At 38.1% G+C, this 24,700-nt stretch overlaps 1 protein-coding gene across 14 annotated transcripts in view; it reads left to right on the top strand.

Annotated features, from left to right (window-relative positions):
• Positions 1 to 24,700, top strand: part of SYTL5 (synaptotagmin like 5) — a 291,370-nt gene that overhangs the window by 144,682 nt on the left and 121,988 nt on the right. For 13 of the 14 annotated variants that reach the window (XM_086387667.1, XM_086387662.1, XM_086387666.1 and 10 more), the window contains one exon: positions 6,822 to 7,301. In XM_086387667.1, the coding sequence (XP_086243793.1) occupies positions 7,183 to 7,301 (119 nt within the window). In that variant the 5' untranslated portion in view covers positions 6,822 to 7,182. Of the gene's footprint in view, positions 1 to 6,821; positions 7,302 to 11,659; positions 11,816 to 24,700 lie in introns of all 14 variants that reach the window. The other variant, XM_086387673.1, reaches the window with a different exon arrangement.

Genomic DNA, 24,700 nt, shown 5'->3' on the forward strand with positions numbered 1-24,700 from the left:
ATTGGCCTGCCAATGCAGGAGATGCAGTTTGATCCATGGATTGGGAAGATTCCCTTGGGGAGGAAATGGCAACCCACTCCAGTATTCTTGCCTGGAGAATCCCATGGACAGAGAAGCCTGGGCGGCTGAAGTTCATTGGGTCGTAAAGAGTCAGACATGACTGAGCATGCAGGTTGTTCCATGGAAGCCCTGAGAGGTAGTCACTATCATGGTTAGAAGCAGGGTCCTTGAAACCAGACTGCTCTGAGTTACTTACTGACTGCATAATTTGGGGCATGGTAATTAATGTCCTTTGCCTTAGTTTTCTCATCTATAAAATGGGGGTATTGGAACTTATTTTGTGAGAGGGTCATGAGGATTAGTTGAATCATCTATGTACTAGCTGTTTTTATTTTGGGACATTCTGAGGATGCTGTTCTTGGAGCATCATGGTAAAGCTGCTGGTCTTATTAGTTGACCATCCTACTGTTGCTCAGGGAATCAATACCATTTTGAAAAGAAATTCAACTACTGCACCCCTATGAAATGTGCCACACAGATATGTCCACGGGAGAAGAAACTGCTCAATTAAAAGTAAATGCTTGCAGTTCTGTAGCATTGGCCCTCGAATCTTTCAGGTTGTGTTCATAGTTAAGGAACTATTCATTTCTCTCCTCACAGCATCTTTCTCTCTCTCTCAGTTCTAACCTCTTGATAGTCATGTGTAGTCCTCCCTGCTTCAGTGTTCTTCCCGGAGAATCCCAGGGACGGGGGAGCCTGGTGGGCTGCCGTCTATGGGGTCGCACAGAGTCAGACAGGACTGAAGTAACTTAGCAGCAGCAGTCCTCCCTGCTTATCTATTTGAAAGATGATCTCAAGTAAATTTTGCATATGCTATTTTGCTGGTTATTCTAAGCATCCTAAATATCCCTCTAAGTGTGCTAAAAATTCATCTTGCTGTTGTGCTGTCAGTAACAGGCAACAGAAAATTAATTTTGTGTTAATTTCCTCACAAGAGTACTTCCAGAAACATACTATTTTTTTTCCAATTGATATGTAAGTATGTTTAGCTTTATAAAGAAGGATTCTGTGATACATTGTTCAATAACCTGGTTTTTTAACTTGACATACCTGGTTTTTTAACTTGACATACAGTATGTATGTTTCCACCTTGTTGTTGTTTAGTCACTAAGTCGTGTCCAACTCTTTGTGACCCTGTGGACTATAGCCCACCAGGCTCCTCTGTCTGTGGGATTTCCCAGGCAAGAATACTGGAGTGGGTTGCCAGTTAATTCTGCGTATTTCCACCTTAATATTACATAATATGTTATATCGATGTATCCATTTCCTGTGATCTGACATTGCTTCCAATTTTCAGCTATCAAGCAGCGCCCTGGCAAATCTCACAAGTTTCTTACTAGTCCTTAGGACACAGTTCATACTTGAAATTGGAGGGTCAAGTTCATGCACTCCTTGCCAGATCACCTCCAGTGATAAAAGTCTTGGAGTTAATGTCCTTCATATTGCATTAGAAACAGTTACCTGCCAAAGATCTAAGTTCTCATTGTCTCTATTTCATAACTATTATATTCCCTCTGGCAGTGCATTTTTTAAAATGAGCATTTTTTTCATTAAAAATGTGATTTTTTTTCATGACTAGCTGAATTTATAACTAAATAACAATGCAACAAAATTTTTTTTCATCTCATAATCTTCTCAAGTGATGGAAGAAGCATAGCTAGAAACCGTCTTTACAAAGATAATTCTAGGGATAAGACTGGCTTATCACTTCCTTAGCCGTTAATCACAGTGTTTTATGGTTATTTGTTAAAGATGATAAAATAGTTAAAGGATTATTTGTGACATGTCATTCTTCCTAGAGGTTTGAGACATCAATTACCCACCTGAGATTAGGAAATGTAATTCAATCATTTTAAAAGTAATTTACAATAATTCTAATTTCTAATGCATTTTTCTGTAGAAAATGATTCACAGTATCTTGGTTTGTCTGGGCTACAAAAAAAGCACCATAGATTGGATGGCTTAAACAAGAAACATTTATTTCTCACATTTTTCGAGACTGGGAAGTCCGAGAGGAAGGTGCTGGCATATTTGGTGTTCGGTGAACGCCCACTTCCAGGCTTTTAGATACTATCTTCTTCCTGTCTCCTTACATGGCAGAAGGGAGGAGGGAGCTCTCATCATTCACGAGGCCTCTGGTCTCTTGAGCTAATCACCTTCCGAAGGCCCCACCTCCAAACATCATCACATAGGGGCTTAGGTTTCAACGTATTAATTTTGAAGGGGCACATACTGTCTATAGCACACAGTGTAGTTGTCATCACAAATTCAGCTTTGCAGACTTTCATTTATCATGATCATTTCCCGATGTGTTTTCTTTCAATTCTTTTAATGAAATGTTCATACATACAGGAATGTTGAAAAGAAATACAGTAAACTCTCATGGACTTGCCAACTGGGTTCTGCTATTAACATTTTACCATATTTATTTCATCTCTATAGTTAATACTTTCTTTGAAAATTCTTTGAAAATAGGTTACAAATAATACACTTACCAACTGGATGCTTCTTTATGCACCTTCTAAGAATAAGAACATTTCAAAGAATATTCTTACTAATAACCACAATATTATTTTCATACTTAAAAGGATTAGTAATTTCATATTATCTAGTATCTGGTCCATATTCACATGTCCTCAGTGTCCTTAGAATGTTTTTTTTTTTTTTTATAACTTTTGTTTTAAAGGATCTAATCTAAATAATCAAGGTTTTTGTATTGTATTTAGTTATTTGGTTATATGGCTCTTTGGACTCTTAATCTATAAGAGTTCATCCATTTTCTTCTTCTTTTTTTTTTTTTTTTGTCATTGACTTGGAAATGTGTTGGTTAATCCAGAATGTGAAGTACTCCCATTTTATATTTGTAAAACATACTATTTTTTTAAATGTGCATACATGTTTTTATTTATTTATTTATTTGGCTCTACCGGTCTTAGTTGTGGCCTGTGGGATCTACTTCCCCGACGGAGGATCGAACCCAGGCCCCCTGCATTGGGAGCACAGAGTCTTAGCCACTGGACAACCAGGGATGTCCCAAAACATACTATTTTTAAAGCTGCATTTCAAGTACCTCATAATGAAATTCATTCAGATATACCCTTTCCTTTGCCTACAATTCCAACCCTGATGAATTTTAAGTGTGTGTTACTCAAAACAGATGCTTTTAAAGAAACTTAGGTCTTTGCAGGATGTTGTGGGATTTTTTCCTTATTGCATTTTGTGTGGTACTGAGCAGAGGGAATGACCTTTCTGGAGTTATCTAGCAATAGAATGACATCCAAACCATCTGGTCCTCTTTTTAAATATTTAGCTTAGTTTGGCAAGGCTACTGGCCAGAGAGGGAAAATTCCATATCTGAAATGCTGAAGGAGAGAGATCTGTTTGTAAGTGAAGGTTTTGAAGAAGAAAATAAACATGAGTTTGTCCCTCCTGATTTTAACTAGTGTTCACTGGGTCCATTTAACTGAAAGAATGAGACTCAAAAGAGAATGAGACTCATCTCTAGATCAAATACACTCCTGATTAGTGTTATTCTTTTTTGTCACTTGATTAAAATGTGTACATAGTGGGTAAGGGATTCAATAGCAGAGGATATGAACTAGCTTAACACAGTCATCCAAAAATGGTACATATTGGGACTTCCCTGGTGGTCCAGTGGTTAAGAGTCATTGCCCCTCCAATGCAGGGGGCGTGAGTTTGAACCCTGGTCTGGGAACTGAGATCTCACATGCTGTGTGGCACAGCCAAAAAAAAAATAAATAATACAAAAATGGTACCTACTTAAATAAATTAATTACAGCCCAGATGCTGGTCCTCCAAGGGTTCAGAAATGTGATTTGATTAGCATACAGAGAGCAGATCAGACATGGGTTCAAACTAAACTAGACACAGAGGGTTCCTTTGGGAGGACCAGGACATCCATTTCTTGAAGGGAGAGCTCTAGGGGAAGCCAATTGCAACCAGAAGTCTCCAGAAGAAAGTTAAACTCAAGCAAGAGTGAAATAGTTGTCTGCTTTGAGGTATTGATGACATGAGACATGAAAATTTGCCAGACTGAGTCCTCATCACCCAACATGGAGCATGTACTATTGGGAACAAATAGTTAACTTTCACTTGGGGGCCCAAATACTTCTGCTCAGGTCTGAGTCTGGCTGGGCACCGTCAGCATGTAGCTCTCTGGATCTCCTCTGTCTTGTTCCACGCTCATTGTCTCATCTTCTCCATCCTGTGTTTTTCCAAAAGGACTGGATGCCCAGCATTTTGATTCCATGTTACTAAATGATACAGTCCCATCCTGCCTTCTGGAGGAAACATCTTGATTTTCTTGATAAAATTTTGGCTATTTCTGATCTCCTTGGTCATTCATTTATAAATCATTTCTATTAGTCCAAGTATAGATGGGTAAAAATCCATTCAGGGCTAATTTCGTTAAACTCTTACTGACTAATTTCGTTTTTCTTATATCCATGTTTGATTTCCCATCTTCTCTGTCACCATCCTGCGATAGCCCCATGGTGTTACTCCACCCCTCCCTCTTTTCTCCTCAGTAGACTCTTGGACTTTTAGAAGGCAGACTTGCATAACTTAAGCCCAAGGCAAGAATAACCAGAAGCCTCAGGTCAAGCATTTTTATAGCTTCCAATCTTCTGAATGAATTCTAAATACAATTCTATTGAAGAGTCACATAGGGCATTCTAAATCTGACATTGCAAATACACAGTATGTGTTAAGTGAACCTGGCTGTGATGATAACATGTTCATTATCTGAGTTACCAAGTGCTTTTCCTATTTTTACCTGAAAATAGATGAGACACAGAAGGGGCAGAAACAACAGCTGTGCTATTTATCTGAGAGAGACTGCATCTGTTGGAAAAACCAAACCTTTCTATGTCTATGGGTCTATTTCTGCTGTGTAAATAAACTCGGTTACCAAAGGGGAAGGGTAGGTAGGCATTGATTAGGAGGATGGGATTAACATACACACTACTATATATAAAATGGATAACTTAACAAGGACCTAGTGTATAGTGCAGGGAATTCTACTCAATATTTTTTAATAACCTATATGGTAAAATAATCTGAAACACACACACACAATCACTGTGCTGTACCCCTGAATCTAACATGATATTGTAAATCAGCTATGTCCTCAGTTTCTTAGTCGTGGTGGAGTCTTTGTGACCCCATGGATTGTAGCCCACCAGGTTCCTCTGTCCATGAGATTTCCCAGGCAAGAATACTGGAATGGGTTGCTATTTACTTCTCCAGGGGATCTTCCCAACCCAGGGATCTAACCCACACCTCTTGTGTCTCCTGCATTGACAGGCAGTCTTTGCCACTAGTGCCACCGTGTTTTTTTTAAAAAGCCTAAACCTTTCTGATGAGCCCCATTTACTCTTAACCTTGTTATTTCCTTTTCATGTCAATCTTGGCATCCTCTGAGCCTTACAGCCTTTAGGACTTTGGAAATGGGTTAAAGGCCTGCAGTATATTTAAAGAGTCTACTACACTCACTGAGATCTGGTCAGTTTCCCCCAAGTGGAATCGCTCTTGTTCTGTGGGAAGCAGTTCAGTTCTAGGTCATTTCAGCAAGGTTCTGGTTTCATTATACTATGCAGAGAACAAACACATGGGAACTTTGGAAAGTTAAAGAGGCCCTGGACTAGAGCCTGTCCTTTCAGATCTGAGAATTTGAGGTCAATCTGAACTTATGGTAACTGGGAGACCCCAAAGCAGTCTAGGAGTAAGTATCTAGTTGCACTTGGAAATCTGGCTAGAATCAACCAAACCAAGTGTCACATGCATGTAGATTGTAGTTCAGAGACCTAGAGGGAGGCTGAGGAACATTGTTGTGGGATGATGCCAAATCCCAAAACCCAGTAGGGCATGCTAAGAGCTATCATTCTTAAGGGGATGCACAGAGAGAACCGAAGTACCAAGCCAATGAAAGAATGTGCTCAAGAATTAATATGAAGGAGAGGGCCTGGTGAGCTTATGTTGACAAAATGGGAGTCTTAAAACAACTATCTTGCAGTATGTAATATAGATCTGGTATAATTCACAACCATGTACGTCATAAGATATAAACCTACATTGAGAATAAAATGTCACCCAGTAGTTGAAGTTCCTGTGTTCTCTGATTGCATCTCTGAATTTCCCATGAATTTCCTTGTATTTATACTATGAATGTTTGTAGCCTTAAACTAGATGTAATGTCTTTGAAAATTATTTCTTTCATGCATAAGCTGTTCATATTATTCTGCATGAATTCTTCTGCAAGTGTTTTCATTCAACATTATGTTTGTGAGAGAAATTTAGGTTGATACGTGCAGCACTGGTTCGTATTTGTTTTGTTAGTAGTGTTTTCTTATGTTGTGGTTCTAGTTTCGGGGAGGGAGGGCGGGAGGGCAGGATGGAGCCTCTTAAGGGACCTGTCCTGTTGTGGACAGTCCAGGCTGTCCTAGTGACCCAGTACACCCATGGGTCAGCTGTAAGGGTGGTGACAGGATCTGGCTGGTAGAGGATGCTCGTTATAATGGAAGAAACTGAATTGGCATAGAGAACTTGGAATCAACAAAATATAAGTAACTCTTTGATGCTGTAGTAAGTACAATAGATATCTCATCAGTGCCTGTTTACAGATTGAAAAGTGGTGTTTGGGTTAGGTACATCACTGTTTCGAATACTAGACACATTTACAAGTGCTTTGGGGAAAATCACCTAATTAATTTTTCTTTCCTTTGTTCCCTCCACCTTTGCAGTATTTTCTGGATTCCGTCCCAGCAGATCTGTTTTCTGCTCTGTAGCTTCCTGGAGTAATGCTGAGCATCATTAGGGGAACTCAGCTGCCATTGGACTGTATATCAAAACGAAGGCTTTGGAGATCTTTTCAGTTAAAACAATAATGAATTTCTTGAAATGTAATCCCAGTGGAGCTGGTTTTCTGTGTTGCCTGGAAGAATCCTTACCTACCATCATCAGATCTTCAGAGACCTCATAAAAGCTTCTGTTCATCAAGCAACTGAGTGACTCTTGAGATATTCACGGGGACCTTAAGAACTGCGGGTATCAATTTACCTGGAAAATTCAACCACTGCCACTCAGGGCTACTGCTGAAATACCATGTCTAAGAACTCTGAGTTCATCAACTTGTCATTTTTATTAGATCATGAGAAGGAGATGATCCTGGGAGTCCTAAAGAGAGATGAATATTTGAAAAAAGTAGAGGACAAGAGAATAAGGTAATATTCTTTAACTTGTCTGCCTTCCTTGACTGTTTTCTATTTTTTGGAAATAATTTAGATCAGAATTGGGGCAACTCCAACCACACTAGAGACCAGTGTACGTCAGTGTCTTCATGGATTCCAAACAATAGCATAGATATTAGAAAACATCTTTGGCACTTTATCATTTAGCCAGAAAGAAGGTTGGAATTGAGTGGTAAATATGGTGTTGATGAGGATGTTCGTTTGCCAGTGACATCATAATTTGTAGTTAAGTGGAAGGACTGCCCAGGTTTGAGTACCAGCCCTGGGATGTACTAGTTGTGTGACCTTGAATCAGTGACTCAACTTCTCTATACCTTGGTTTCCTCATCAAAACAGCAGGGGTAGGTATAGCACTCATCTTATAGGGCTGTTGCAAAGATTAAGGAAGATAATGTGTAGTGCCTGATACTTCAGTGCACAGTAATTTTTATCTATTATTTGTATAATATCTTTCTTTGGTCAGTCTTAGTGGAAATTTTTATCGACCAGAGCTGTGAGAGGAAGGGTGTCTGGAAACTGATAAGTTCGCATTGTATCCCAGAAATCATTTGAATTTTTTGAAATAAGTTTCTGTGTGAGGAAAGTTGAGTAATGTGGACAGAATTGAGTTTCACATGGGTTGTAGGCAGGGTTGATATTTAGCCGAATCCCTAGGTGTGGCCTCATCTGTGTTTCAGCCAGCATCCATTCTGATTGGTTACATCATCAGTTCCCAATGATCAAAGCATCATTCTGATTGGTTACTATGTTCATTATGATTGGTTGCTGCCTGACCTGTCCTGCTTGTTAAATGTATTTGGTTATTATGTCTCATGGAGAAGGCAATGGCATCCCACTCCAGTACTCTTGCCTGGAGAATCCTATGGACGGAGGAGCCTGGTAGGCTGCAGTCCATGGGGTCCCTAGGAGTCGGACACGACTGAGCGACTTCACTTTGACTTTTCACTTTCATGCATTGGAGGAGGAAATGGCAACCCACTCCAGTGTTTTTGCCTGGAGAATCCCATGGACAGAGGAGCCTGGTGGGCTGCCCTCTTTGGGGTCGCACAGAGTTGGACACGACTGAAGCGACTTAGCAGCAGCAGCAGCATTATGTCTCACCCCTGAGTAGAGGGACAGAAATAAGCAGAGTTCCTTCCTCAGTCCCTGTCTACTGTGTAACGTGTAGTTTTGTGTATCAAGTATCTCCGAAAACTGCAATCAGAAGCTTATGTTTGTTTTACTTGAGAAAACACATCATAAGATTACCCTTATATGTTGCAAAAATATTCAATGTGCCTAAAGGAACTAGGATGCTTAGAATTGGAATGACATTGAAATATTCTTGATTGATGCTTATTTCATAATGAAGAGCTCAGAGTTTTTATTTTCATTATTCTAAGGCATTCAGCTAATCTTAAAGGCTTTGATGAAATATGCTGTACTTTTTCTATGCCTAGAATTCAGGTGGCAGTGAAATCCAGTTAATAATGATTTTAAAGAATTCCAAAGTGATATTTTTGGCATTGATAGTCCAGTCTTGAAAAGTGACTAAATTTTCTAATGGCATTGAAAAAGTTCTATTGTTTATGGGAGACAGGGTACTAAGGAGTTATTGATAACACTCTCTGGGGAATTAAAAATCACTCTGTTCAGGAAAAAGCAATTTAATAATCAGATCCCAGGAAAGACTGAAGTACAGTGAACAGGACTTTGTTCAGAATATTTGTTCCTGTCATTCTCAGTAACTTTTAGTAATGATCTAGTATACTCCCTCTTTTTCTCTCCCTTCCCTTGCCTTCTTTCCTTATTCTCTGTAATGGAAATTTGGCCAAATCATGTAATATACAATAGAGCTATCAAGAATAAACATTGATTCCCTGGCTCTTTAAACATTGGGAGGACAGCAGAAGAAAGACTTTTACAGACCTAAGAGATGTTGTTATAGAAAAAAGATTTTTTTTGAAAGAGGCAATGTCATTCCCTTCCTTAATAACAACACTGTCTAATATTTAGTGCAGGTTTTTGCTGCACTGACTGTGTTAGATGCTCTGTCTCATTTTATTGTGAGCTATCAAGATAGGAGCCCAGACGAAATGACTCAGGCTCTGTCCCTCTTCACAGCTTCCTGTATTGAGAAGCCATGCCAAAGTGGGTAGTGCGGTGTTTCGAGTACATTGCTGTCAAATCACCCATCTCCGTTTGCAAATTCAAATCTTAGTTACACCATGAAGTCTTATCATCACTTTAGACTAACTGCCTGTATAGATCTAGGTTCCTCAATTGACAGAACAGAAACAATAACAGTAGCTACCTCATGAGCTTGTTGTAAGGATTAAATAAGGTAATATTACCAAGAGCCTAGAACAAGACTGACTTACAGTAAGCACTTAATAATGGCTGGCTAAAATCATTAGGGCTTATTGCTGGTTTGTGTTGCCCTTGATCTTATGAGTTGTTGTAAACACCATCACTCCAATCCTTTTCAGCCCCTTTGCTGGATTTGTGCTCTTATCTCCCAGTTTCCACGTGCTTTACTTCTAAAGACTGGCGCCTTCCACCTTCTTTGGAGGACTACCTTTGGGTGGCTGGAGTAGCCCATAGGTGTAAAGAACCACATGTACCAGATAAACTTGCATTTTTGTCCCCACTGGGTTGCCCCAAGCCAATGGCTCATGGGTATAGAAACCTCTTGCCTCCAGACTCTGCAATACAACTACTTTTTTCCCCAAATTTTTATTGGATGAGTATTGCTTTACAATGCTGTGTTAACTTCTATTGTACATCAATGTGAATCAGCTGTATGTATACATATATCCCCCCACCTTGAGCCTTCCTTCCACCGCACCCCCCACCCCCACCACCTCACTCATCAAGGTCATCACAGAGTACTGAGCTAAGCTCCCTGTGCTATACAACAGGTTCCCTCTAACATTCTATTTTACACATGCTAGTGTATATATGTCAATCCCCATTTTCACAAGTCCATTCTCTAGGTCTGTGTCTCTATTCCTGCCCTGCAGATAGGTTGCAATGCAACTTCTGCTTCAGAGCTCCCCATGGGATCATGCTGAGACTGGCCTGTCACTATAAGTCACACCCTTCCTAACCTCCCTTCTCTTCCCTTTCCTCCTTCTCCTACTCCCTTCTGCCCTTCTCCCTCACAGGTTCCTCCTGAGAGCAGTTCATAAGTCACACGCATGGGTATCTACATCTCCAAGTTCCTCAAAAACCCAACCAGGAGATTGGTCAGACCAGGCAGTGAACTTAGTTAATTTTCTTCTATATCCTCCAAAATCATCAACACAAAGAATTTATGGTGTGGCAGATTTTATTGTAACAGTAAACATTGATGCTAGCTTTTACAACCATTGTTTTCACTAGGCTACAGCGGTGCGTGTTGGTACTTTGTTGGAGTCTGGAGGGATGAGTAAGTTATGATGAATAAGATAGAAAGTGAAGGAATGGTTTCACAGAAGAGCTAACATAAGGCTTCTGTTTGGGAGGTTAGATGGTTTGACAGAGTCCTTCCACCTCTAGGAGATTTTCTTTTGTAATTTTATGTATTTATTTATTTGGGGGAGTTCTGGGTCTTCATTGCTGCACGGGCTTTCTCTAATTGTGGCGAGCAGGGGCTACTCTTCCTTGCGGTGCATGAGCTTCTCATTACAGTGACTTCTCTTATTGCTGAGCACAGGTTCTACAATGCACAGGCTTCAGTCATTGTGGCGCATGGGCTCAATAGTTGTGGCTCCTGGGCTCAAGAGCACAGGCTCAGTAGTTGTGGTGCATGGGCTTAGTTGCCCATTGAAGCCCCCTTCTATAATGTCTTATAGCAACTGAACATTAGCTTTTAGATCTGTGACAACTTAACCTTAGATTAAATCATTTGTCCAGCTGGTAAAGATCAGAGCCCATGTTCTCTCATTGCATAATTGCTTTCTTTCCCTCAATGCTTTGATGCTTTTGCGGAACTGCACCTATTCTGACCCTGTTGAAAGCCCATCCGCAGCTTTACTAATAGTTGTCAGAGAAATGGAACAGAACAGAAAACAGTTCTATAGTCTGGTATTTACTGACAGCTCTAACCTACAAGCTATATAATATATAATACAACTTTTATTTAAGTGTTGCTCTTATACAACAAAAACTAACAGGAGTTTCTTATGTGGTTCTACCATTTATGCTGGTTGAAAACCAAAGTGTAAGCACATAATGACGAGTTCCACATAGGGAGCTCAGCTGAGATGGGCCACCAGGCAAACAGGAATTAGTGTCATCAAAAGACCACAGTGCCCAGCCTGGGAACCCTATGGCTTTGTCTTTAAGTGTTTGATTCCATCATTTTCCAGCACAATGGTGGAAGAAAGAGGAGGACGGAGAGACAAAAGGGGAGAGTGCATTTAAATTAGCTGTTTGGAATCCTTCAGATAAGCTAAATATTTGGTTCAAATGGATTTGAAGCGATTTCAAGAATTACCCATTCACCCAGGAAGTAAGGGCAACCAGTAAGTGCCAAACAACAGTATCTTCTTAATACTCTACAAATGTTTGATCTATTGGGCTGTTTGTTTTTTCAAATCTTATCACTGCCACTAAGAATGAAATTGGTTTGACCTTCTCAAGAGCCTAAAGACACACTGTTCCCATTAAACACCAGGAGAACTATTGGAGTGGACTTCTAGTTTGGTAAACATCTTGTTTTATTCCTAGTATTAAATAGAATTGCCACAAAGCTTAATAGATTAACAGAAACTCTCAGCATGAACATCCTTGTTTTCTAATAGAACCCAAACTCTTAGTGAGTCACAGAGACCTGGGGGAAAATATCTGACTCTGCCTTAAACAAATTTAAAACCTTAGGGGTTTTCTCACTAAATACCTTATTAATTCCAACATATATACACACATAGGGAAACTAAGTTAATTTTGATTCTATACCATTTTCCTTCAAGTGATTCATATTGTAAGTCTCATCATAGGCACAGGGCCACAAATACCTGATATTTGATGACATTTCAAACCATAGATTGTCTAAATAATTATACTTACACTTGTCAGACTGGATATTGTTTTTGTTTGAAATAATATAGTCACCATAGTCATGAGTAAAATTGTTACCTATGTAGATATATAAGTATTCATATATGTGTATATAAATATATGTGTGTGTATATGTCTTAATACACACACAGTTGACCCTTAAATAGTGCAGGGGTTAAGGGTTCTCAACCTCCCTATTAAAAACTAGAGACATCACTTTGCCTACTAGAGTTTCTATTTTCAAAGCTATGGATTTTCCAGTAGTCATGTACGGATGTGAGAGCTGGACCATAAAGAAGGCTAAGTGCCGAAGCGTTGATGCTTTCAAACTGTGGTACTGGAGAAGACTCTTGAGAGTTCCTTGGACAGCAAGGATATCAAACCAGTCAATCCTAAAGGAATCAGTTCTGAATATTCATTGGAAGGACTCCAATATTTTGGCCACCTGATGTAAAGAACTGGCTCATTGGAAAAGATGCTGATGCTGGGAAAGATTAAAGGCAGGAGGAAAAGGGGACGGCAGAGGATGCGATGGTTGGATGGCATCATTGAGTGAATCATTTTGAGCAAACTCTGGGAGATAGTGGAGGACATGGAAGCCTTGTGTGCTGCAGTCCATGGGGTCACAAAGACCTGGACATGACTTAGTGACTGAATAACAACAACAACCCTCTGTATAGCTAAAAATTGGAGTATAATTTACAGTTGGCCCTCTGTGTCCACAGTTCTACATCTGAGGATTCAATGAGCCATAGATTATGTAATGCTGTAGTATTTACTATTGAAAAAATTTGCGTATAAGTGGACCTGTGCAGTTCAAACCTGTATTGTTCAAGAATCACTTGTGTACATCTCTTTGATTATTCTCTGAATTCCTCTTTCATTATCCTTTCCTTTCCTTGCATACTGTCTCTAGCTAGATTTGGTGTAGAGGACATGACCCTAGGCAGCAGAGATTCATTTGCAGTCATGTCTAGGAAGGTGCCATTCCCTTTTAGCCCATGTAATCTACAATACGGCTGGATGTCCATAGGGTAAGATGTCAGGGCTGGGAGAATGAATTCATCTTCCACAGTTAGGTCAGTTCATAAGGAAAGATTTAATTAAGCAAATACTAACTGTATTCCTGGGGAAATGTGCATTTTTTTCCCCTAGATAAATACACATGAAAGCTTTACTAACAAAAATGTTACCTCTGACATTTTAGTTTTCAGTAATAAGACCATTTTATATGAAGTTAGTATTAAGGTTCCTATAGTAATAGGAGTTCCGAGAAGGCAATGGCACCCCACTCCAGTACTTTTGCCTGGAAAATCCCATGGATGGAGATGCCTGGTGGGCTGCAGTCCATGGGGTCGATAGAGTCGGATACGACTGAGCGACTTCACTTTCACTTTTCACTTTCATGCATTGGAGAAGGAAATGGCAATCCACTCCAGTGTTCTTGCCTGGCGAATCCCAGGGACGGGGGAGCCTAGTGGGCTGCCGTCTATGGTGTCGCACAGAGTCGGACATGACTGAAGCGACTTAGCAGCAGCAGCAGCAGCAGCAGTAATAGGAGTTAGGGTTTAATTGATTTAACTCTGTAATAAGAATAGGCTAACATGTATTTAATAAATTTTCTAATCATTATTTCTTTGCAGAGTAATTAAGCATATCTGGTAAACATTTCATACAAATATCTAAAATTGATACAGCTGTTACATGGCAAAGGACTGTTTTAGGTTTCTAAACTTAATGCACTAAGATCTATAAAGAGCATCAATAACTACAGTAGTTTTGTATTATTAATTCTTAATTCACAAAGGAATATTTAGCATTTTCTGATACACTTTTTATTATGGAAATAATGTTTATGACAGAAAGTTAGAAAAAGCATACAATATGAACTTTAAAAACCCACATGGGACCCTCTTCACAGAGATAATTTCCACTTTTGCATTTCTTTTCTGTTACTTTTATGTGTGTACATGAAATGTTCATATAATTGGGACCATATTATATATGTAATTTTGTATCCTCTAACTTTATTGTTGTTGTTCAGTCACTCAATCGTGTCTGACTCTGTGCGACCCAAGGGAATGCAATATGCCAGGTTTCACTGTCCTTCACTATCTCCCAGAGTTTGCTCAAACTCCTAAAATTGAGTCAGTGATGCCATCCAACCATCTCATTCTCTGTCATACTTTTATCCTCCTGCTGTCAATCTTTCCAAGGATCAGGGTCTTTTCCATTGAGTTGGCTCTTCACATCAGGTGGCCAAAGTACTGGAACTTCAGCATCAGTCCTTGCAATGAATATTCAGGGTTGATTTCCTTTAGATTGACTGGCTTGATATCCTTGCTATCCAAGGGACTCTCAAGAGTCTTCTCCAGCACCACAGTTAGAAGGCGTCAGTTCTTTAGTGTTCAGCCTCCTTTATATATCTGTACATGATTACTGGAAAAACCATAGTGTTGACTCTACAAACCTTTTTCAGCAAAGTGATGTCTCTGATTTTTAATATGTTGTCTAGGTTTGTCATAGCTTTTCTTCCAAGGAGCAAGTGTCTTTTAATTTCATGACTGCAGTTACCATCTGCAATGATTTTGGAGCCCAAGAAAATAAAGTCTGTCACTGTTTCCATTTTTCCTCCATCTATTTGCCATGAAGTGATTGCATCAGATGCCATGATCTTAGTTTTTTGAATGTGGAGGTTTTATTTTATCTTTTTATTGAAGGATAATTGCTTTACAGAATTTTGTAGTTTTCTGTCAAACCTCAACATGAATCAGCCATAGGTATACATATATCCCCTCCCTTTTGAACTCCCATCTCCCTCCCCATCCCACCCCTCTAGGTTGATAAAGAGCCCCTGTTTGAGTTTCCTGAGCCATACAGCAAATTCCCATCGGTTATTTATTTTACATATGGTAATTAAGTGTCCACAGTACACTTTCCATACATCGCACCCTGTCCTTCCCTCTCCCCATGTCCATAACTCTATTCTCTATGTCTGTTTGCCTATTGCTGCCCTGTAAATAAAGTATTCAGTGCAATTTTTCTAGATTCTGTATATGTGCATTAGAATACGATATTTATCTTTCTCTTTCTGATTCACTTCACTCTTTATAATAGGTTCTAGGTTTATCCGCTTTATCAGAACTGACACAAATGCATTCCCTTGTATGGCTGAGTAATAGTCCATTATGTTTATGTACCCCAACTTCTTCACCCATTCATCTGTTGATGGACATCTGGGTTGCTTCCATGTTCTAGCTATTGTAAATAGTGCTGCAATAAACAATGGGATACACGTGTCTTTTTCAACCCTGGTTTCCTCAGGGTATATGTCTAGGAGTCAGATTGCTGGGTCATATGGTGATTTTATTCCTAGTTTTTTAAGGAATCTCTATACTGTCTTCCATAGTGGCTGTATCAATTTAGATTCCCACCAACAGTGCAAGAGTATTCCCTTTTCTCCACACCGTCTCCAGCATTTATTGTTTGTAGACTTCTTGATGATGGCCATTCTGACTGGTGTGAGGTGGTATCTCATTGTAGTATTGATTTGCATTTCTCTAATAATGAGTGATGTTAAGGATCTTTTCATGTGTTTGTTAGCCATCTGTATGTCTTCTTTGGAGAAATTTCTGTTTAAGTCTTTTTCCCACTTTTTTATTGGGTTATTTGTTTTTCTGGTATTGAGTTGTATGAGCTGCTTATGTATTTTGGAAATTAATCCTTTGTCAGTTGTTTCATTTGCTATTACTTTCTCCCATTCTGAGGGTTGTCTTTTCACTTTGCTTATAGTTTCCTTTGCTGTGCAAAAGCTTTTAAGTTTAATGAGGTCCCACTTGTTTATTTTTATTTTTATTTCCATTACTCTAGGAGGTGGGTCATAGAGGATCTTGCTTTGATTTATGTCATCGAGTGTTCTGCCTATGTGTTCCTCTAAGAATTTTATAGTTTCTGGTCTTACATTTAGATCTTTGATCCATTTTGAGTTTATCTTTGTGTATGGTGTTAGGAAGTGTTCTAATTTCATTCTTTTGCATGTAGCTAACCAGTTTTCCCAGCACCATTTATTGAAGAGGCTGTCTTTGCCCCATTGTATATTCTTGCCTCCTTTGTAAAAAATAACATACCCATAGGTGCATGGGTTTATTTCTGGGCTTTCTATCTTGTTCCATTGGTCTATATTTCTGTTTTTGTGCCAGTACCATACTGTCTTGATGACTGTAGCTTTGTAGTATAATCTGAAGTCAGGAAGGTTGATTCCTCCAGCTCCATTCTTCTTTCTTAATACTGCTTTGGCTATTCAGGGTCTTTTGTGTTTCCATATGAATTGTGAAATTTTTTGTTCTAGTTCTGTGAAAAATGCCATTGGCCATTTGATACAGGGATTGAATTGAATCTGTAGATTGCAATTTGGTAGTATAGTCATTTTCACAATATTAATTCTTCCTACCCAGGAACATTGAATATCTCTCCATTTGTTTATGTCATCTTTGATTTATTTCATCAGTGTCTTATAATTTTCTGTATACAGTTCTTTTGTCTCCTTAGGTAAGTTTATTCCTAGATATTTAATTCTTTTTGCTGCAATGGTGAATGGAATTGATTCCCTAATTTCTCATTCTGAGTTTTCATTGTTAGTATATAGAAATGCAAATGATTTCTGTGTATTGATTCTGTATCCTGCAACTTTGCTAAATTTACTGACTAGCTCTAGTAATTTTCTGATACTATCTTCATAGGGTTTTCTATGTACAGTATCATGCCATCTGCAAACAGTGAGAGCTTTACTTCTTCTTTTCTGATCTGGATTATTTTTATTTCTTTTTCTTATCTGATTACTGTAGTTAGCACTTCCAGAACTATGCTGAATAATAGTGGTGAAAGTGGACACCCTTGTCTTGTTCCTGATCTCAGAGGGAATGCTTTCAGTTTTTCATCATTGAGAATAATGTTTGCTGTAGGCTTATCATATCTGGCCTTTACTATGTTGAGGTAGGTTCCTTCTATGCCCATTTTTTGAAGAGTTTTAATCATAAATGGGTGCTAAATTTTGTCAAAGGCTTTTTCTGCATCTATTGAGATGATCATATGGTTTTTATCTTTCAATTTGTTAATATGGTGTATCACATTGTTTAATTTGCATATATTGAAGAATCCTTGCATCCATGGAATAAACCCAACTTGATCATGGTGTATGAGCTTTTTGATGTGTTGCTGAATTTGTGTTGCTATTTGATGTTTTTCTTGTTTCTTGAGGTAGGATTGTATTGCTATTAACTTCCCTCTTAAGACTGCTTTTGCTGCATCCCATAGGTTTTGTGTTGTCATGTTTTCATTGTCATTTGTTTCTAGAAATTTTTTGATTTCCCTTCTGATTTCTTCAGTAACCTGTTGGTTATGTAGAAACGTGTTGTTTAATCTCCATGTGTTTGTGTTTCTGACAGTTTTTTCTTGTAATTGATATCTAGTCTCATAGTGTTGTGGTCAGAGAAGATATTTGATACAATTTCAATTTTCTTAAATTTACTGAGGTTTGATTTGTGACCCAAGATGTGGTCTATCCTAGATAATGTTCCATGTGCACTTGAGAGGAAGGTGTATTCTTCTCCATTTGGATGGAATGTCCTGAAGATATCAATGAGATCCATCTCATCTAATGTATCATTTAAGATTTGTGTTTCCTTATTAATTTTCTGTTTTGATGATCTGTCCATTGATGTGAGTGGGGTGTTAAAGTCTCCTACTACTATTGTGTTACTGTCAGTTTCTCCTTTTATGTCTGTTAGTGTTTGTCTTATGTATTAAAGTGTACCTATGTTGGGTGCATAGATATTTACAATTGTTATATCTTCCTCTTGGATTGATCCCTTGATCATTATGTAGTGTCCTTCCTTATCTCTTGTTATATTCTTTATTTTAAGGTCTATTTTGTCTGATATGAGGATTGCTACTCCAGCTCTCTTTTGCTTCCCATTTGCAAGGAATATATTTTTCCATCCTCTCACTTTCAGTCTATATGAGTCTTTAGGTCTGAAGTGGGTTTCTTGTAGATAGCATATATATGGGCCTTGTTTTCATATCCATTCAGCCAGTCTGTGTCTTTTGGTTGCAGCATTTAATCCATTTACATTTAAAGTAATTATTGATATATATGTTCCTATTTCCATTTTCTCAATTGCTTGGGGTTGATTTTGTAGATCTTTTTTCTTCTCTTCTATTTCTTGACTATATAAGTTCCTTTAACATTTGTTCTAAAACTTTTGGTGTTACTGAATTCTCTTAACTTTTGCTTGTCCGAAAAGCTTTTTATTTCTCCATCAATTTTGAATGAGATCCTTGCTGGGTACAGTAATCTTGGTTGTAGATTTTTCCGTTTCAGTACTTTAAATATATCCTGCCATTCCCTTCTGGCCTGCAGAGTTTCTGCTGAGAGATCAGCTGTTAAGTGTATGAGTTTCCCTTGTTGTTACTTGTTGCTTCTCCCTTGCTGCTTATAATATTCTTTCTTTCTGTTAAGTCTTGGTTAGTTTGATTAGTATGTGTCTTGGTGTGTTTCTCCTTGGGTTTATCCTGTGTGGGACTCTTTGTGCCTCTTGGACTTGATTGACTATTTCCTTTTCCACGTTGGGGAATTTTTCAAGTATAATCTCTTGAAAAATTTTCTCATACCCTTTTTCTCTTCTTCTTCTGGAACCCCTATAATTCAAATATTGGTGCATTTGATATTGTCCCAGAGGTCTCTGAGACTATCCTTAGTTTTATTCTGCTCTTCATAAGTTATTTCCATCATTTTATCTTCTAGCTCACTCATTCATTCTTCTGCTTCAGATATTCTGCTATTGATTCCTTCTAGAGTATTTTTAATTTCAGTAATTGTGTTGTTTGTCTCTTCATGTTTATTCTTTAGTTCATCTGTGTTTTTGTTAATTGATTCTTGCATTTTCTCCATTTTGCTTTCAAGGTTTTGAATCATCTTTACTATCATTATTCTGAATTATTTTTCAGGTAGTTTGCCTATTTCCTCTTCATTTATTTGGACTTCTGTGTTTCTAGTTTGTTCCTTCATTTGTGTAGTATTTCTCTCCCTTTTCACTATTTTTTTTTTAACTTACTGTGTTTTAGGTCTCCTTTTCCCAGGCTTCAAGGTTGAATTCTTTCTTCCTTTTCATTTCTGCCCTCCTAAGATACTGCACAATTGCACTCATCTCACATGCTAGTAAAGTAATGCTCAAAATTCTCCAAGCCAGGCTTCAGCAATATGTGAACCATGAACTTCCTGATGTTCAAGCTGGTTTTAGAAAAGGCAGAGGAACAAGAGATCAAATTGCCAACATCCACTGGATCATGGAAAAAGCAAGAGAGTTCCAAAAAAACATCTACTTCTGCTTTATTGACTATGCCAAAGCCTTTGACTGTGTGGATCACAATAAACTGTGGAAAATTCTGAAAGAGATGGGAATACCAGACCACCTGATGCGAATTCCCTGACCAGTGATTGAACCTGGGCCCTCAGCACTGAAAGCAGAGAATCCTAACCTCTGGATCAGCAGGGAATTCGCGAGACAGTTTCTAAACCTAGTAAATTGACACAGATGGCAAGATTTCTTTATCTAGACAAGGGTTCCTTCAATTCTGTTCCTTATTTATGTTCTCTCAAGTAGCTTTCTCTCTGAGTGAAACTTTCCCCTCATTCTTGGATGGTCTGGATTCTTTTTAATAGCCATTGACTTGCAAATTAATCAAAAGCTTAATAAAATTTATAGTGGTATTTGATGAGGAACAGCTCTGTTGGAGAATGTTCACCAGGAGAGATTCTGTGATAAGAGGCAACTTGGGCGCATCATTCGGTGGGCAGATAGGAGAAACCCTTCATGTTTGAATCTTTACTTTGAATATGTTCAGTCTGGCTTTTTACAGCTGGGAAAGTGATACCAATTGCTAGTATTCCCAGTGTTCATTCTGAGCCACAGTATTTTAATAAATTGAGAAGCAATGAGGGGAGTCTTGGATGGGCAAAAGTACAGATTTGGGAATATAAAACTCTGGATCTGAATCATGAGTGCACCACTTAATAGCCCTGTGATGTTTCTTCTCTGAGATTCCACTTTTTTATCTGTAAAAATTGGAATCATAATGTCTTTTTCATGGGTCATTGTCAGCGTTTATGGGCGTGACACTTAAAGCAGAGGGCCTGTCATTATAGTGGCTAAGTGTTGTGATGGTTAGGTTTTAATAATAGATGCCACACACATAGGCCTACAATCAAAATGAAAAAGTCAGGAGTGCAGGAGGCATGCAGCCATCGGCATCAGGCTGCTGTGACATTGTTCTACACACATTTATTATTTCAAGTGCTTTTTTTTCCATTGTTTTTGGTTTCACAGTATTTTTTTGTCAGTCACCGTGGTTTTGTTCTCTTAAAGGAATATGAAACTCTAGCTCTAGACAATGATTTAGCTGGTAGGCTCTGCAGCAGAGGCTGAAGCAAAACCTAGTAGCAACATCTGTGCAAGTGGACAATAATAAAAAGAGCTAATATCTGCTGAGTTCTTCTTTTATTTGTTGAGAGATAGGTTTGTCTGTGGGTGACAGAGACATACTTTAATTACGACTTACAGAAGATGGAAGTACATTGCTCTCTAACAGGAAAGTCTGAATTGGTTGGCAGCTTTGTGATGTAATGGTGGCTCCATTATTGCATGGATCTAGGTGCCTTGTCTTTTGTAGTTCTACCATCTTGAAAGTTTGGCTCTTCTTCCAAGATGACTCACCCCTATATTCTCATCCTAGCTTCTGGCAGGGAAGAAGGGTTCGTGGGACAGGGATACCCCTTTTCCATTAGGGCCATGACCTAGAGGTTACTTGTATCATTTCTGATCATATCACTGGCTAATATTTGGTCTCATGGCAAAATTAACTGTAAGACATGCTGGGAAATGTAGTCTTTGAGTGGCCATGAGCCTAGCTAGACATTCCACTAATAGAAAAATGGAGAACACGTATTAGGAGATGCATACTGGAATGGTCTATTCCACAACTACTATGTGCCATGCTGTGCTTTACACTATAGTTATGCTCATGACAGCATCATCTTATTTAATGCTCACAACAACCCCATGAGCTTGTAATTACTATGAATTTTTTTTATAACAGAGGGAATATTTTGAGACAGAGAGAAGTTAAGTCTTTTTAAAACATCTTGAGACACAGAGAGGCTACGTAATTTTTTTAAAGTCTCAAGGGAAATAAGGGGCAAGGCCAGGATTTGAACCCAGGGAGTCTGACTTTGGAGCCTTATGCTATGAACCACTGTATAGTTCTGGCTTGCTCAGTATTTTTCTCAAGCCTTGATGTGCTCTGCTAGATGAAACTGTGGATTGTTGAAAGGCATCAAGGAATCAAAGAAGCTTTGTGAAGCTTCTATTGCTTGCTCTTCCAGGCAGTTAACTGCTTCCCTTCTAGAACTTCTAGCTTATTTGATGCAAAATTGTGTTCAGCACAATTGGGTCTAAACAGGGTAGCAAAAGAAAAGCAACACCACACACACATGTGACAGGAATTTTAATGAAAGCAGTTCCTGATTTGAAAGCAATATGTCTATGCCACGATAAAGCAAGCACTCTTTGTACTGCATTGAACGGTTTTGATTATGGGATAGAATAAATTGACTTCAGTATATCACCAGAATATAGAAATGAAAATATTGTCATTTAACAACAGTTGAGACTGTTGGTCTCTGTAATATTTAGGATTTCAACTACATATAAGTCATCAATTCGCATGTTAATACATATTTATCTGTGTAGCAACAAGCAAACCTAAAGAATGAACTGATGTTTTTAAAATACAAAGGCACCCTGAATTTATCTTTTTGTTGTTGTTCTATTTTGTTTTACTTTTTATTATAGAAAATTTCAAAGATTCACAAGAATATAGTAAAATGAACCTAAAATAGCCATCACCCAGCACAACATTTATTGATTTAAGAACATCCTTATACCTTCAGTGTCTTTCCCCACTGGATCCTTCCACTGGATTTTTTTTATAGAGCATCATATACATCATATTATTTCATCCACCAATTTTTCAGAACATATCTCTTTTTAAACATAACTACAATTCCATGATCACATCTAAAAAGTTTAATATGAGTTCTTTAAATTCATCAAAAATCCAGTCAATGTTCAAATTTCCTTCAGTCATTTATATTTGCAAAATATTTATTCATTCTTTAACTGATTAGTTGATTGATTGTATTAAAGTTTGCTTCTTTTATTTATTTATTTATGTTTTGGAGGCTAATTACAATATTGTATTGGTTTTGCCATACATCAACATGAATCCACCACGGGTGTACATGTGTTCCCCATCCTGAACCCCCCTCACACCTCCCTCCCCATCCCATCCCTCTGGGTCATCCCAGTGCACCAGCCCCGAGCATCCTGTATCATGCATCGAACCTGGACTGGCGATCCGTTTCACATATCATAATATACATGTTTCAATGCCATTCTCCCAAACCATCCCACCCTCACCCTCTCCCACAGAGTCCAAAAGACTGTTCTATACATCTGTGTCTCTTTTGCTGTCTCGCATACAGGGTTATCATTACCACCCTTCTACATTCCATATATATGCGTTAGTATACTGTATTGGTGTATTTCTTTCTGGCTTACTTCACTCTGTATAATCGGCTCCAGTTTCATCCACCTCATTAGAACTGATTCAAATGTATTCTTTTAAATGAACTGATGTTTTTAAAATACAAAGGCACCCTGAGTTTATCTTAGGTGAAAAATTGGCCTTAGCTGGAATTAAATGTCTTCAACAGCTTTTTTTCCTTAAGTGTAGCTGATATATGATGTGTTACTTTCAAGTATACAGTGTGTACCTGCTCACCTTCTGTGGTGGCTACAATCACTGATGACTATGACAATGTTTGTTTACTGATATGGCAGGCAGTATTCCATTTATTTATAGCAACGTGATTCAAGTATACATGTATAATGTATATCTACTCTTTTTCAGATTCTTTTCCACTATAGGTTATTATAAGATAATCTGAATATAGTTTCCTATGCTATTCAGTTGGCCCTTGTTTATTTTCTATATATAATAGTGACTGTCTGTTAATCTGAAGTTCTAAGTTATCTCCCCCTACCCCTACTTTCTCCTTTGGTAGCCATGAGATTGTTTTCTATGTTGATCAGTCTATTTCTGTTTTGTAAATAAATTCATTTGTATCATTTTTTATGATTCCACATGTAAGGGATATATAGTATTTGTCTGACTTCACTTGGTATGATAATCAGTAGGGATAAGACCCATCCATGTTGCTGCAAATGACATTAATCTTTTTTTTTATGTCTGGGAAATATCTTTTTCATAACATTTTTTTTTCTTTGTATATTCATTACTTTTCAACAGTTGATTTGGGGCCATATTTATGTCTACTACACTTTTTTTTATACCTATCCAGTACTCTTTGTTTTTGTTTCCAACTAAGAACATAGAGGAAATGGTGAGATTTTTAATATTTTAAAGAATCAAAGTAGTTTTTCTTTCTGATCAAAAGTGTACAAATAAGGTTAAGGAAGATGGAAAAGTTCTAGAAATCCTTACTGTAGTTTTCCCAGGCTTGCATTACTTTTTCAAAGTGTGTCTGATATCAGTTTTAGCCAATTTTGATTTTATTCTCAGGAAATCTAACATTGTACATTTTTCTCTTTGCATTTTCTTTCTTTAAAAATAATGGCTTCACCCACAGTCATCAAGACAGTGTGGTACTGGCACAAAGACAGGAATATAGATCAATGGAACAAAATAGAAAGCCCAGAGATAAATCCACGCACATATGGACACCTTATATTTGACAAAGGAGGCAAGAATATATAATGAATTAAAGACAATCTCTTTAACAAGTGGTGCTGGGAAAACTGGTCAATCACTTGTAAAAGAATGAAACTAGAGCACTTTCTAACACCATACACAAAAATAAACTCAAAATGGATTAAAGATCTAAACCTAAGACCAGAAACTGTAAAACTCCTAGAGGAGAACATAGGCATAACAGTCTCCGACATACATCATAGCAGGATCCTCTATGACCCACCTCCCAGAATATTGGAAATAAAAGCAAAAATAAACAAATGGGATCTAATTAAACTTAAAAGCTTCTGCACAACAAAGGAAACTATAAGCAAGGTGAAAAGGCAGCCTTCAGAATGGGAGAAAAGAATAGCAAATGAAGCAACTGACAAACAACTAATCTCAAAAATATACAAGCAACTCCTACAGCTCAATTCCAGAAAAATAAATGACCCAATCAAAAAATGGGCCAAAGAACTAAA

Source organism: Bos grunniens, chromosome X, assembly GCF_055505025.1.
Source record: "Bos grunniens cultivar Pamir isolate PY7600 chromosome X, Bosgru_T2T1.0, whole genome shotgun sequence".
In the NCBI taxonomy this organism is placed as follows: Eukaryota; Metazoa; Chordata; class Mammalia; order Artiodactyla; family Bovidae; genus Bos; species Bos grunniens.